The following is a 12,998-nucleotide window of genomic DNA, read 5'->3' on the forward strand; positions in this document are numbered from 1 at the left end:
TAAAATCAATTAATTTTATTAGGCTATGTTATTAGTTTAAAGGTCACAAATTTTCTCCAACACAACACACCAGTTTCCTTGATCATAATAACTATCCAGTACCTTCACACCTTTCACTAGGCAGCAAAGCTTTTCTAGCTCCCCCTCCTGGAACACATGGTAATAACGGTGAAACACAAGGTGTTGGCTAGCTGCTTTATCTAAGGCACCTTCCTCAGTGCAACCCTTGTCACCTTTAAGGTGCCATGGTACTAGAAGGTCCTGAGAAACAAAGACTGTACGGTTAGTGTGAATGTTTAACTTGTGCTGACCCATACTGTTACTGTTCTCACTGGTGCAGGTTGGACTTGAACTTACTTTCCCTGCTTGCTGCTGTTTCAGATTTGAACTGTTGGTCTCAGTTCCAAAGTCCCTATGATCTGTCACAGTTCTTTGTTCAGTTTTGCTAAGATCTATTCTAGAATCACCTCCCTTTGTTCTAGGTTCCACATTTTCCAGGTTCCTCTTTGCTTTGAGGTACTTGGATTTCTGGTCCATGTAGTCTTGTTCCATGGCCCACACGTAGATCAGAGCTCGACCCCCCACATTCAGCAGCCGCACTAACTCTTTGATGGCAGCCAATCTTCTCTCCTTAAAATACACAGATATTTCATACAAGGCTATGTCTACTGACATTTACACTTTCATACTTTTCCATTTAAAATTAATCAGCAAGGTCCCCAAGACTCTAAATTCCTCAATGTAAAGTGTTTTTCAGAAACAGAATTAGGTAGATAATATTTTCGTAATACACACACCACTATACATACTACTAGCAACATCAGGCTACATATGGACTCTTATCTAGAGGGTTACTATCTCTAAGGGTTGCTACCTCCTAATAATTAAGGTAAACCATTACCAGTTATTAAAAATATCTAGTCTAGCACCCAATATCTGCTATAAAACAGCAGTCACAAAACATCTTCATGAAAAGTTCCCACAATCATCCTACATGTCTAATTAAGTTAATCAAATACTGCTAATAAAACCCTCTTATTAATTGTGATACTTAGCTGAATCAGATCTGGTACTTACAACTGAAACCAAACTCACAACTCAGTTCTCAGTCCTGTCCTACAGACATGTTTCTACCCACTGTCTCATGACAGCATACCATATACACCAAGGCTCAGGGGAATTAAATGACAAAGGGCAAAGGCTCAAATGAAGTGTGTAGCTGGTTGCGGTAGACCATGGTACCTGGGTGGAGAAATGGTGGATGACAGCAATGGAGAGGCAGGCATCAAAACTGGTGCTACGAAGTGGTACAGACAGGGCGTCACACACAAACGCCTGGTACCCGCGCTCAGTGCAGATTGATGCTAGGTTCACACTGCGGTCACAACCCACCTACAAAAATCACATAGCGTGCTGACTACAGGTACACATGCCCCAAAAGCACTTACATTATCCTGTTCTAATGATCAATAATGATTACTGTTTTGTATGCATCATGAAAATAATTATTTATTCTTGTTTTGTGTAATGTCCAGGGATTTATGCCTCAGAATTAAGTGAGAGAATTTATCAAAATTATATTTGCTGTCTTCAGAATATGCATCACACTTATTTACACCCTGCATACATCATACTGCTCCTTCCATTAGCATTTGTTTAATGTTAAATCATGTTTGAATAAATTACATTTTAAAAAAATGCATTACAAGTGGTCCTCCTACAACATCTTCTCCTCCTACAGCTGCTGGCCCTGCACATATCCAGTATCTTTAAAAATGAACGTTAAGTGTGTGGTTTTGCCCTTACCGAGATCACCTGTGGATTGATGCCCAGGTATTTACCATTGCCACAGCCAATGTCAGCCAGCAAAGCAGCATGTGGGATTGAGAGCAGGAATTCGCGGACACGCGGCCAGGGGGAGTGGCGTGTACTGCTGAAGTGGGTGGAGATTTCCTCATATACATGGTGAACATACTGTGCCTCCAGACGACACGCATCACTGCTGGCAACGGGAAGAGAGGGCAGCGAGGATGGGCGCTGGCTATCACAAGCAGATGGGTATGCTGCATCACACACACACGCACACACACACACACACTTCAGTTACTCCTGTAGCTCACCTGGTAAAGTAGGTAGAGCAAGGTGTTGGCTATAGCAATATACATGAATATAAGCTGCTTTGATAACAGCATCTGCAAAATGCACATGATTAAAATGTAAATATAAATCAACTGGCAACACCATGGTGCACAAATTGCCTGACGTAGTGCTGGGAGTGTCTCAAGCAAAGGCAGAGTACAGCTGATGTTTTCCTGTAAGTCTACAACCTTCTCTACATCTTGTAGATCACCTGTTGGAGCAGGTTGGTGCATGGTGCTAGTAACACCATAGTCATGGTTCAATTGCCAGGGAATGCTTGTACTGCCACTCTGATAACTATGCAAGTCACTCTGGATAAGAGAATCTGCAAATACTGTAAATGTGTTAACTAAAAATGAAGTAAAAAAATTACCACAGTCGCACGGGGTGTGTCGGACTTTGCGAAAAGTGAACGAAGTCCTCGTACCACGGCGGCTCAGCGTCAGGTTGCTGGGATCAGATGTTACCACTCCTGAACCTTCGTCCTTTGAAGCAGGTACCACATCAAACTTCCTAGGTGTTATCCTGACCCAGCATGTACATGCACAAGCATACACATAGAGAATAATCACGTTAACTCTTCTCAAAGAATGACAGAGTGATATTAAATATGGAACTTCATGTACCCATGGGTCCAAAGGTAACGACTCTCCCCCTTCATCACCAGGAGACTTCGGCCTGGCAGCACCACAGCCACAGATTGGCCACCAGGGTGGCGGAAATCCATTACAGTCTAGAGGGAAGGAAGGAAGGAAGGAAGGAAAGAAAAAGAAAGAAAGAAAACAATAGAACAAATATTATTTGTTATTTGTCAATTCCCCAAAACATATATGTGATAACCACAAGAAAAATCCACATATTTCATTATACATTTTACATATTCCTTACTCTTATAATAATTATTCTTTTGTATAAAGTGAGAAGAAAACAAAACAACAACAAATTGTTGACCTTTTCTCCCAGGCTAAGGGAGAGGAGGGTGTCCTCAAATGCTGAATGGGTGTCCACATGGGGTGGGATTCCTGGAACAACCAACAACAAACATACTCCTGAGAATAAATACACACAGGCATGGATGTGGACACACACACACACACACACACACACACACACACACACACACACACACACACACGAACGAATGCATGGGCATGTGAGCGCGTGCGCACACACACTCACTCACCTTGTCCGCTCTGGTACTGGTTGACTGTGAGCTGGTCAGGAAGAACACTGATGTGCCCTTCAGACAGACATCTGTGCAGCATGGCGTCACACTGAGCCGGTAAACCTGTACACAGTAGCAATCAGCTCTGCTTTTAGAGGGTCCACTGACAAGGACAAGTCTGGGATGCATTTCTCAAAACACTGCTGATACTTCATTTGAAAATTCCTGTGAGCTTTGGGTCCAATTGTGCATTTCTAGAGGACATTCTTGTTAGTTCTTCTTTTGAACTTGTTCAAAGCCGATGCAGATAATTTTTTTTAGGAACACCATCTTTACACCCTGAGCTATCACTAAAGTACATGCTGCTTTGTTTCTCAAGTGGTTCCTCAAGGATTTGTTCTTGGGCCACTCCTTTTCATTATCTATATGAGAACACTTGGTCTGATTGTCCATAGCCATAATCAAAATTTCCATTGCTATGCTGATGATATCCAGATACGTAAGCATTAAATCCACCTCTTACTTTCCACCCTGGTCCCTAATAGCATGCATCTATGAAATAAAACTCTGGATGAATGAAAACCTCCTACAGTTAAATACAGAAAATCTGAGGTACTGTTAGTTGCACACAAAAAACTTGTTGCTGAAATGGCTAATTACTGTACTGATATAGACAATGTATCAGGGAGGCTTACAACCACTGTGAGAAATCTTGCTGTGCAATTTGATTCCTCACTCACATTACATCACTAACTCACTCTGCATTTTTTCATCTTTGTACCCTCTCTGGCTTTGACTCATACTGAGTGAGGCCAAAACTGAGTGATGAAGTTCATGCCTTCATATTTTCTCACATCAATTATTGTAACTCCCTTTTTATTGGTCTCCCTGTCAAAACAATCAGCAAACTTCAGTTTATTCAAAACTCAGCAGCTGGAGTGATTACCTCATTACACCAATTTACTGGTTACTGGTCACATCCCGTATCCAGTACAAGATACTCACTACCTTTGGAGCCCTTCATGGGCTGGCCTCAGCTTATCTTAGGGAGCTCCTCCATCGCAACACCCCCCAAATCTCCTCCAACTGCTTTCTACTTGCTGTTCCTCACTCTAAAATTTCTTCTATGGCTGGCAGATGGTTTAGTGCTGTAGCACCTAAAATGGAATTCTCTATACCCATCTCTACAAAATCTTACTTGTCTGTCATCCTTTAAGTCTCTTCTCAAAACCTACCTCTTTCAACAGTGGGTATGGGAAAGGCACTATATAAATAAAACATTATTATTATTATTATTATTATTATTATTATTATTATTAACAACATCATCATTATTCTCTAAAGGAAAAACATCTCTGGAGTTCTGTGTTTTGTAGTTGGCAATTAAATATCTCTACATGCACAGATGTATTAACCAATCAGAAAACTTCTCTATACAGAGGTGGTCTTTTATACAGGTCGTAGATAGAAAGGGAGGCTAAAGGAGGGACTTTGGAGAGGCAGTGGTTTAAAATATTAAGATTCTTACCTCCAGTTAAAGGTTTTTCTTTGTCCACGTTGTTATTATCATATCGAAACTCATATCCATAATGCTTCACTCTCCTGTGCCTCAGTTCCTGCTGCACTGAAATAAAATATTCAAAAACAGTTGAACCAAAACTACTGTGGTGATTCATACTAAATGCATGCTAATACAGACAGAAGACCCGCTAGCCGACTCCTCACCTGTCACATCATCATTGAGGGACAGCCAATCCACAGCCTGCAGCAGCTGAGCCTCCTCTTCTGGAGATACAAACTCCTCCCACACAGAAAGTCCAGGAGGTAGAGCACAACTCCCACTAACCTCACCACCCACTGAAACAGAAATAAAGACAGAGGGGGTAAAATAAATAAATGAATTTTATATATATATATATATATATATATATATATATATATATATATATATATATATATATATATATATATATATATATATATATATGTGTGTGTGAGAGAGAGAGAGAGTTTGAAAACTCCAGGTTAAATCCTAATGTGACAGCACGACAGGAAAATGACACATTTAAAAACGCATTTAAAAACACATATTTGAATGAAATGTTCAGTGTATAACCTAGGTCAGCCATGCTTACCATTCTCAACAAAGCTGAGGTACAGAGTGATGTCTTGATCGTGGCATCTGAGGACCCGCCCATTAAGGAGTCCTTGGGCATTCTGACCCTCCTCAAGTGATGCATATGTGACATAAGCATATGGTTTATTAGGAGGCATGAGGATTGATTCAACAGTGCCCCCATCCTTTAGGAGCTCCAACAGCAGCTCTCTGCTTACTCCATTCCCCAACCCCCCATTCGACACCACCAGACACTGCACACAATGAAATAACAAACTCTCAGACAAAGAGCAAAAAGTCAATCAGGTGAGGAACACTTGAATTTGATCATGTTCATGGTCACCATCATACACCATATAGATGTTTCTACAGCAAAAATCACTCTAAGCAAGAATCCATTCTCAGTACAGAGAGAGTAAAAACAGTTCAGAGGGGCAGTAAGGAAGAAAACATGCTGCAAGGAAGAAAACAAATTAGTTCAACACCGTGGATTTCTAGCCACACTGATTAAAATATGAAACTTACTCTAACAGAACTGAAGCACAGACCCACTGTCTATGACAGGGGATCCAGAATTCATAGTCGCAATAAAACTATAATGTTCATAAATAAATACTTCAATAAATTACTAGCTACCTCAGGCAGTAATGTAGACACCGTTGCAAGAAGAAGGAAACGCATGCAAACAGGTGTAAGTGATCTGCGAAATATCCCCTCTTCGTTTACTTTCTAACTGGTTAACTTAGTTACTTTATTTTCATAACAGACCTGATAGCTCGCTGATCCCTAGTGGCTGCAGTGAAATCATATCAGGTTGCTTTAGTCTGTAAGCAGCAGAACGCGGAGAATAAACCCGATTCCTACCTTGGTAGGATGCGACACGATGCTAATGCCTTCGTGTCTGAGTAGTGTATGACCCGTCTTTTTTTGTCTTCGAAGCAGTTTTTTCTCTGTTTTTGATCGTCTAAGATTTTTCTCGTTTCGCAAATGATCTTCCATTGTGCATCGTCGTACAAAGTCCCAAGTGCAGCAAGAACTATATCATTAGTTCCTAGTTTTCTGTGTCACAGAGCTACGGCTACTTGCTAAGGCACATCTAGGTTCTGCGAAGATGGTTTGCGGGAATTTTCCAGGGAAGAGCCAAGTTTCTTAGCCAGTATAATTAACTTTGCTCTCTCTCTCTCTCTCTCTCTCTCTCTCTCTCTCACTCACTCACACTCACAGACACACATACGCCCTCTTAATGAGTGCTATTTCATTATTATTATGCTTCAAATGAAAACGTTTAATGCTTTTATTGAACTGTCACCGTTCCATTCCAGATCCGGCACAGATGCTGTTTATTGTAATGCTTTCTGAACACCGTCTCTGTTGCTTGGATGTAAAAGTAGCGTCGCTTGTAAAGCGTCCTTGTAGGCTATACGAGAAAGGCGCTGTAAAAGTGTTAGTAACAAAACAGCAACAACAACAATAACGGAGTTCGAGAAACAACGAACCAATCACAAAATCACAACCTGTGCTATCCTTAAATTATATATAAAACCTATATTTACAGATTATTTGCAGATGCAAGCTATAACTTTAACATTGTCCTCCACTGACGAGTCTGAATTTTTATGGGATTAATATCCCCACTTGTATGCTTTAAAACAGGAAGGTCTTGATGGGACCAATCCATTATTCTGAAGTTTCTGATTGCCCCTATTAACCATAAACTTTGTGACGAAAACAAGAATCATTTCAAAAGACTACAGACTACACATTTAAATGAAAGTGGTGCATCACTCAAAAGGCAAAAAAATGCTGTTTACTGTGTTAAAATATCACTGCCACCAGTAACCTGACAGCAAGAGTAGCACTGCAGATGTAAATATAAAACCAAGTACAGTAAATACAGTCCCAGTATAGAATGTCTCTCTTAGGTCAAAACTACCTTTTAGTTTTAACCTACCTACCTAAATCGTAGAATTTAAAATGTATTATAGAAAATGGGTAGATGAAAATTCAAGATCTATACAGAAAACATGTGTTAATGTCCCTGTCAGAGATTACAACCAATTTTGGCATCCCATATTTTAAAAATATATATAACCTATGAATGCTCAAACCTTTCAGAAATCACACTGTCCTCACTGGAGGACAAAAATATCAAGACTGATATCTTTGATATACAACATGCTGTGTAATATATGTTTGAAAGAATCCTCAGAATCTAAGCATAAGAAAGAAGACGCACAAGTTGGTATTTCATTAGATGGTTTGAAGAATGTGTGTGTGTAATATATATCTATATAGATAGAGAGGTTAAAACACAATTAAGTCAGATAAAGTTCTATAATACAACTGGATTATGAGAACATACATCACTCCAGTAAGACTTAAAAAATTAAATAGCAACATCCCTGATACATGCATTAAAATGTTCATTTTAAAAGGATACTCTTACATTGCATGTGGGGTTGCACTACAGTAGGAAACTATAGTGCAAGTTTAGGGTAGCTCTCCTCTTAATTTCTCCTGGCATTATTCGTATTCTTGGGTCACTATGTATTAAGGTTTATTTCTACTAATTTTATTTACTTTGAAACACACAGTAAGAATATCTTTGTTAATTGCCCAGTGGAGTGTTCTGTAAGGAATCATGTTTCTTTTGAGCACTTATTTAGTACTTAATAAAAAAAAATTGCTATACACTTTATTGTAAATATTGTTTAAAAAAAACAAACAAAAAAATGGGGACCCAGCACAAATTGGTATATATTCTCTAGACTTGAATAGTTCATAATTCAAGTGGACAAAACAGCTGAAGGCCCACAGCACTTAAGTATAGTGTTTCAGATTTAACACCATCTTCACTTCATGAGCTAATGTTTTGCACATGATTTGAATTAATCATTAAGTTTACTGATAACTAGTTATAGGGTTCAAGACCCTATATCAGAATGAGACTGTCCAGACTATTTACATGGTGTGCTAATAACCTTCCCTCAATGAGAAAAACTCAAAATCACTGCCGATTTCAAAAGAGAACACACCCTAGACAAATAGGCTATCCGAGTGGAAACATGGTTAAATTTCTACCAGTCCACATCAGAGCACCTCACTTGAATATCTTCCATCTTAAAAGAGCAGCTCGCTGCCCTAAACTGTTTCAACCAAGAACTGAATGTCATTATTTAAATGATTCTGCACTTATTGGAATTGAAGCTAGCTAAAATTGTTTTGTTATACTGTACTCCTGTGTACATGTATAAAAGTTTCATCAACAAGGTGACCCAGGAAAATCTGCAGTAACCAAGTATTGCAAGAAAAAAAAATCAGCACCTTAGAATGCCTTAAAGCAGCATAAAGTATGCACAGTATATACAGAACCAAATGTGTTTTGAGTTCATTTAATAAAAAAGACCAACATACAATTGTCAGTCTACAGTCATATTACCATTTTGCCAGGATGACAGACAACTAATGGGGACTAACAAAAACATCACTTTAGAAAAAAAAAAAAAAAAGGTAATTCTGGATGTTAAAGAAAGCAAACGGCAAATGAACAGTTCACAAAACCAATGTTCACCTCTTGATAAATTACATCAAAGATTTGAGAGAAAATTCTGGTTGAGTTACTAAACCAGAAAGCATCATATTCAAGCATCTTTGTTTAGAATTACACCACTAAGAAGAATGGTGAAGAAAGCGTCAAGTGGCATTACCTTACTGAAAAGGAGCAGGAAAAGTACTTCAGCACAAGCAAATAACTGTAGTGAAGTACTGATGTGTGCGGTGGGGTTGAAAATACAATGGGAACTTCTATGCTTCCAGTGGGAACAACAACAACCCCCCCCAAAAAACCCAAACAATCTAAAAAACATAAAACATGACAGGTAAAAGGGGTTGAAAACCTTCAACATGTATCCATATGCTCCCCGTTGGCCAAAACTGGAGTAGTCGCAGTCAGAGAAATGCACCAAAATAGTCCCCTAAAAAATGCAGTCTATTTCTTCTGTTTGGGAGGTGGCCTGAACAAGAAAAGAGAAAGTTAGAAAACAATCCTGACAACAGTTATACAATAAATTTCTAAGATTCATAAATCCATTGCATCTCTCTTTTTGCCAGAAATACCAGTAACCAAGTGGCACAAAGATTTGAGTATAAGATTAATTTTACTCCAACTTGCCTGTAGACTCCTACGACGACAGCGTGGTCCCTCTCGTACGGTTCCAGGGTCAGCTGCTCCTGGGGCTTCATGTTCTCTGCACTCATCTTCTTAACTTCAGATGCAAACACAGCCTCTGGTGCTGCCGTAGAGTCAATGCAATTTGCCTGGATGGGGCCAACAAAATTGTACACTTGGAGAATATAGCACTTTAGAGCAGCAGTACTTTAATTTAGGAAGCAAAAGTAAGATTAAGAACAAGGTCACAACATCATTCTGTTGTGTATTAGCAAAATAAGAGTTATGCATGTGAAGGTCAATATAACTACAAAAGCTACGAGACTGCTTCACACCATTTCAGGGTTTGTACCTTGATTGAAATGACAAAATGTCCACCGTTTTTAAGAAAGTTGTGTGCATTGATGGCAACGATTCTCGTCTGGTCGGGCTGAGCGACGTCAGCAAAAATGACATCAACCATACCTGCAAGAGACAGAACCCATACTGAGACTGACCTTATGACATTTGCAGTCCATTAACAAAACTGCCTAAATTTGACCGGTAACCAAGTTAACTATAGACTCACCAACCAGCATACGATACTTGTGTGGATGCCTGGCATCTTCAATAATTGGAATTATATTTGTGCGCTTCTTGGCCACATTCAGCAAATCTCTTCCTGATCGGTGCGAAAACTCCACAGCGTATACCAAGCCCTCCTGGATAGATATCAACAATTCAGTTTTTTCCCCATCTGGAGTTTTTCTATTTAAAATAATTGGAGGGTTAGGTCCACGTACTGGGCCGACGATGTCAGACACGTGAGACACTGTTGTCCCAGATGCAGCCCCCAGGTACATGACTTTAGCTCCAGGCTTGATGTGGATCTGATCTACACCACCCAAGATGGCAGCTGCCAGCTTCGAGCGGAAAGGGTTCCATGCTCTGTACTCAGTCTTCGATTCCCCTTCCTGGAAACAAGGGACACCAATCAACTGCTACTGCAGTGTTTACAGGAGACAACTAATGTTGAAGTTATAATGGCAAGTTTGTAAAGTAATTTTTTTAAAATCACATATGCGGTATACTTCTCAATTCTTGAGAACTTTACATGGATAATTTCTGTAAGTTTTAAAACCCAATAAAGTACATTAGCGTTTTCAACAGCTTGTTAATACCAATAACTACTTCCATACAATATAGAAAATTTAGCCACAGTTTTGTGAGCAGTAGTTATGTACAAATAAAAACAAACAGCAACATTACAGCCTACCTCAACACTTATTCTCTTCTCCCCATAGACTGACTCTCCAATCACCATATTCTTTGTCACTAGGGCATCCTCTTTACCCCGGCAAATAAACACACCTGAGTAGTTAAAATGTCAGAGGTAAGCACAGCACAATCATTCAGTGACATTCCTACTGTTCATACTCTAAATACCCTCACACACCTTCATGCCTGTGAGGTTCCACCGTCACTTTTTTGCCTCCTCTAAACCCCCCTCGTCCTCCACCTCTGCCTCCTCGGCCTCTGGGTGTCCCTCTGCCACCGCCACGGCCCCTGAACCCACCATCCCCTCCTGGGGACTTGAAACCTCCACCTACATCAAATACCAGATGGGAGGAATGCAACTTCTGAATTAGTGTAAGCACTGTAGAAACACAGAACAAAAATCTTCCAGAACATCATAGCTTTCACAAGTAACAGTACATACGAGTAACGGTACAAGAGATTGAAGCTCTAAGTACCTCTGCCTCCACGGAATCCTCCTCTTCCACCTCTATCGCCACCACGACCCCAGCCGCCAAAGCCTCCACGACCACCGCCGCCACCTCGCGGGCTGAAACCTACAAAGCAGAACAAAAACATTTTACTCGCTAATGCGGAGTAAAGATTACGTTCATATAAACCACCAGTGAAAAAAATACTCCAAGAATGACTATACTTACACCCGTAAACGCAAATTGAGGCTCGCAAGTCAACTCAAACATATCTTCACAAAGTGTTAATGCACAACTACAAATACACGACAACCAGCCAACAGCCTGGCTAGCCAGCTATGCTCCTAGGTAGCTAACGCTAACTAACTAGCATTTGCATCAACTGCGAAGCTCTAATAGGACTAGTCGAATTAAAGGTAATGCACATTACTGCATTACGGTTTACTTTATTTGCATTGTTTGCTCGCAAAGACAACTAGGGAAGTTATCGATGCTTCGACTTTATCGCTAGTTAGCCAACCAACCCTCGTGTAACACAGCTTGTTAGTTAGCTTCGTTCAGACAAGTATTTAGTAGTTAAAATAAATACATACAAAGGCGTTTTATAGATTTAACACGATAGCGTTTGATTGTCAACATGAAAAAACTATATCGACGGATAACCTATTGTCCAAGAAGTTTATTTGCGCCCCATGTTTTAACTTGATAACTGGAAAGACCGCTAGCTAACGATCGCTAACCGGTTATCATGTTTACACGTGAGAGGACCCATTTGAAACCGTTATACACTTCATACACCAAAACCACAAACTGGTATCGCTATAAATATTTGTAAATGTAAAATACATTACCAGGCTTCATGTTAAATCCGAATGAAAACAAAAAAAGTATTACAGATATTTATTTGCACGAACTCGCAGCTCCAATAACCGACGCTGCACTAGTTCACTTGCAGCCACATGTGGGAGAAAGTTTCTCTCCCACAATGCACTGCGACTCTATTCGTGCTCGGATTTATGTCGCCATCTAGGAGGAAATAGTACTGGATGAGGCCATTAAATAGCTACGGTCCCTGTAGCATTTTAAATGCAGATCTCAGAGGCCGCTCAAGGAACAGTAATTGGGTTTTTTTTCCGTAGCAAAGTGTACGTTAAGAAATCGACATGTATTCCAATTCGCTAATGTGTCGATAAAACAAAGTTGATGCTACTGTGTGGGCCTAGTCAAACTATTAGTTATACTGCTATTTAGTATTAATACCCTATAAGTACAAGACAAAACCCACTACATCCATGATTGGTCGCCTCTACTGCAACTTCTTCTTGTCACTCGTACTGTCTGAAACTAACAGCATGTACCTAACGTTGTGGATTATAAATCCATGTATTCTGTACGCGACGTTTGCCATTGTTAAAGTATGGACTAATTCATTCGTTACTTGCAGCAATGCAAGCGATATATAAACTGTAGCTATAATGGGTCGATTTTAAGATCCGAGTGCAGTGGAAAGGAGTACTACAACTATGTAACATACTGGAGCTGGAGAAATGGCCTTTTCACGTCAGCGATGTTGACCCATTTAGACAAATGCAGGTCAGCATTACACCACCGTCCTAACCTTTCAGACTTACAAGCTCCTGACCCGCACATTATCTGTAAATAAAACATGTATATTAGCCCAATGGGCTCCATCTAATCGCAATC

General features: G+C 39.9%; 2 protein-coding genes across 3 annotated transcripts; both read right to left on the reverse strand.

The window, feature by feature from the left end:
* Position 1: 1 nt before the first annotated feature.
* On the reverse strand, positions 2-6,425 carry alkbh8 (alkB homolog 8, tRNA methyltransferase). 2 transcript variants are annotated; one of them, XM_035526338.1, is made up of 11 exons: positions 6,285-6,425; positions 5,440-5,530; positions 5,030-5,161; positions 4,833-4,928; positions 3,323-3,427; positions 3,091-3,161; positions 2,766-2,872; positions 2,513-2,664; positions 1,807-2,063; positions 1,243-1,392; positions 2-630 (listed from the first exon to the last, which is right to left on the reverse strand). In XM_035526338.1, the coding sequence occupies exons 1-11, from the start codon at positions 6,417-6,419 to the stop codon at positions 37-39; spliced, it is 1,890 nt and encodes a 629-aa protein (XP_035382231.1). In that variant the 5' UTR covers positions 6,420-6,425; the 3' UTR covers positions 2-36. The 2 variants fall into 2 exon arrangements, with proteins under 2 accessions (XP_035382231.1, XP_026861079.2); XM_027005278.2 differs by having other exon boundaries at positions 5,440-5,674.
* A 2,371-nt stretch (positions 6,426-8,796) lies between these two features.
* On the reverse strand, positions 8,797-12,264 carry fbl (fibrillarin). Its single transcript, XM_027005277.2, has 9 exons — positions 12,146-12,264; positions 11,322-11,420; positions 11,024-11,173; positions 10,844-10,938; positions 10,371-10,541; positions 10,157-10,289; positions 9,941-10,053; positions 9,592-9,737; positions 8,797-9,433 (listed from the first exon to the last, which is right to left on the reverse strand). Exons 1-9 carry the CDS (start codon positions 12,153-12,155, stop codon positions 9,409-9,411), a joined length of 942 nt encoding a protein of 313 aa, XP_026861078.1. The 5' UTR covers positions 12,156-12,264; the 3' UTR covers positions 8,797-9,408.
* Between the last annotated feature and the right edge of the window lie 734 nt (positions 12,265-12,998).

Source organism: Electrophorus electricus, chromosome 5 (genome assembly GCF_013358815.1).
Source record: "Electrophorus electricus isolate fEleEle1 chromosome 5, fEleEle1.pri, whole genome shotgun sequence".
Lineage (NCBI taxonomy): Eukaryota > Metazoa > Chordata > Actinopteri > Gymnotiformes > Gymnotidae > Electrophorus > Electrophorus electricus.

Bases quoted from the DNA above. Each gene is read 5' to 3' on its own strand.
- fbl (XM_027005277.2), bottom strand. The intron at 10,939-11,023 runs GTGTGTGAGGGT...TTAACTACTCAG, and splicing joins GGAACCTCACAGGCATGAAG to GTGTGTTTATTTGCCGGGGT. The intron at 10,290-10,370 runs GTACGTGGACCT...ATATCTATCCAG, and splicing joins TGTCTGACATCGTCGGCCCA to GAGGGCTTGGTATACGCTGT.
- alkbh8 (XM_027005278.2), bottom strand. From the start codon at position 6,419: ATGGAAGATCATTTGCGAAACGAGAAAAATCTTAGACGATCAAAAACA. The intron at 1,393-1,806 runs GTAAGGGCAAAA...TGATTTTTGTAG, and splicing joins TCAATCCACAGGTGATCTCG to GTGGGTTGTGACCGCAGTGT. The intron at 631-1,242 runs GTACCATGGTCT...GTGTATTTTAAG, and splicing joins TCCACCATTTCTCCACCCAG to GAGAGAAGATTGGCTGCCAT.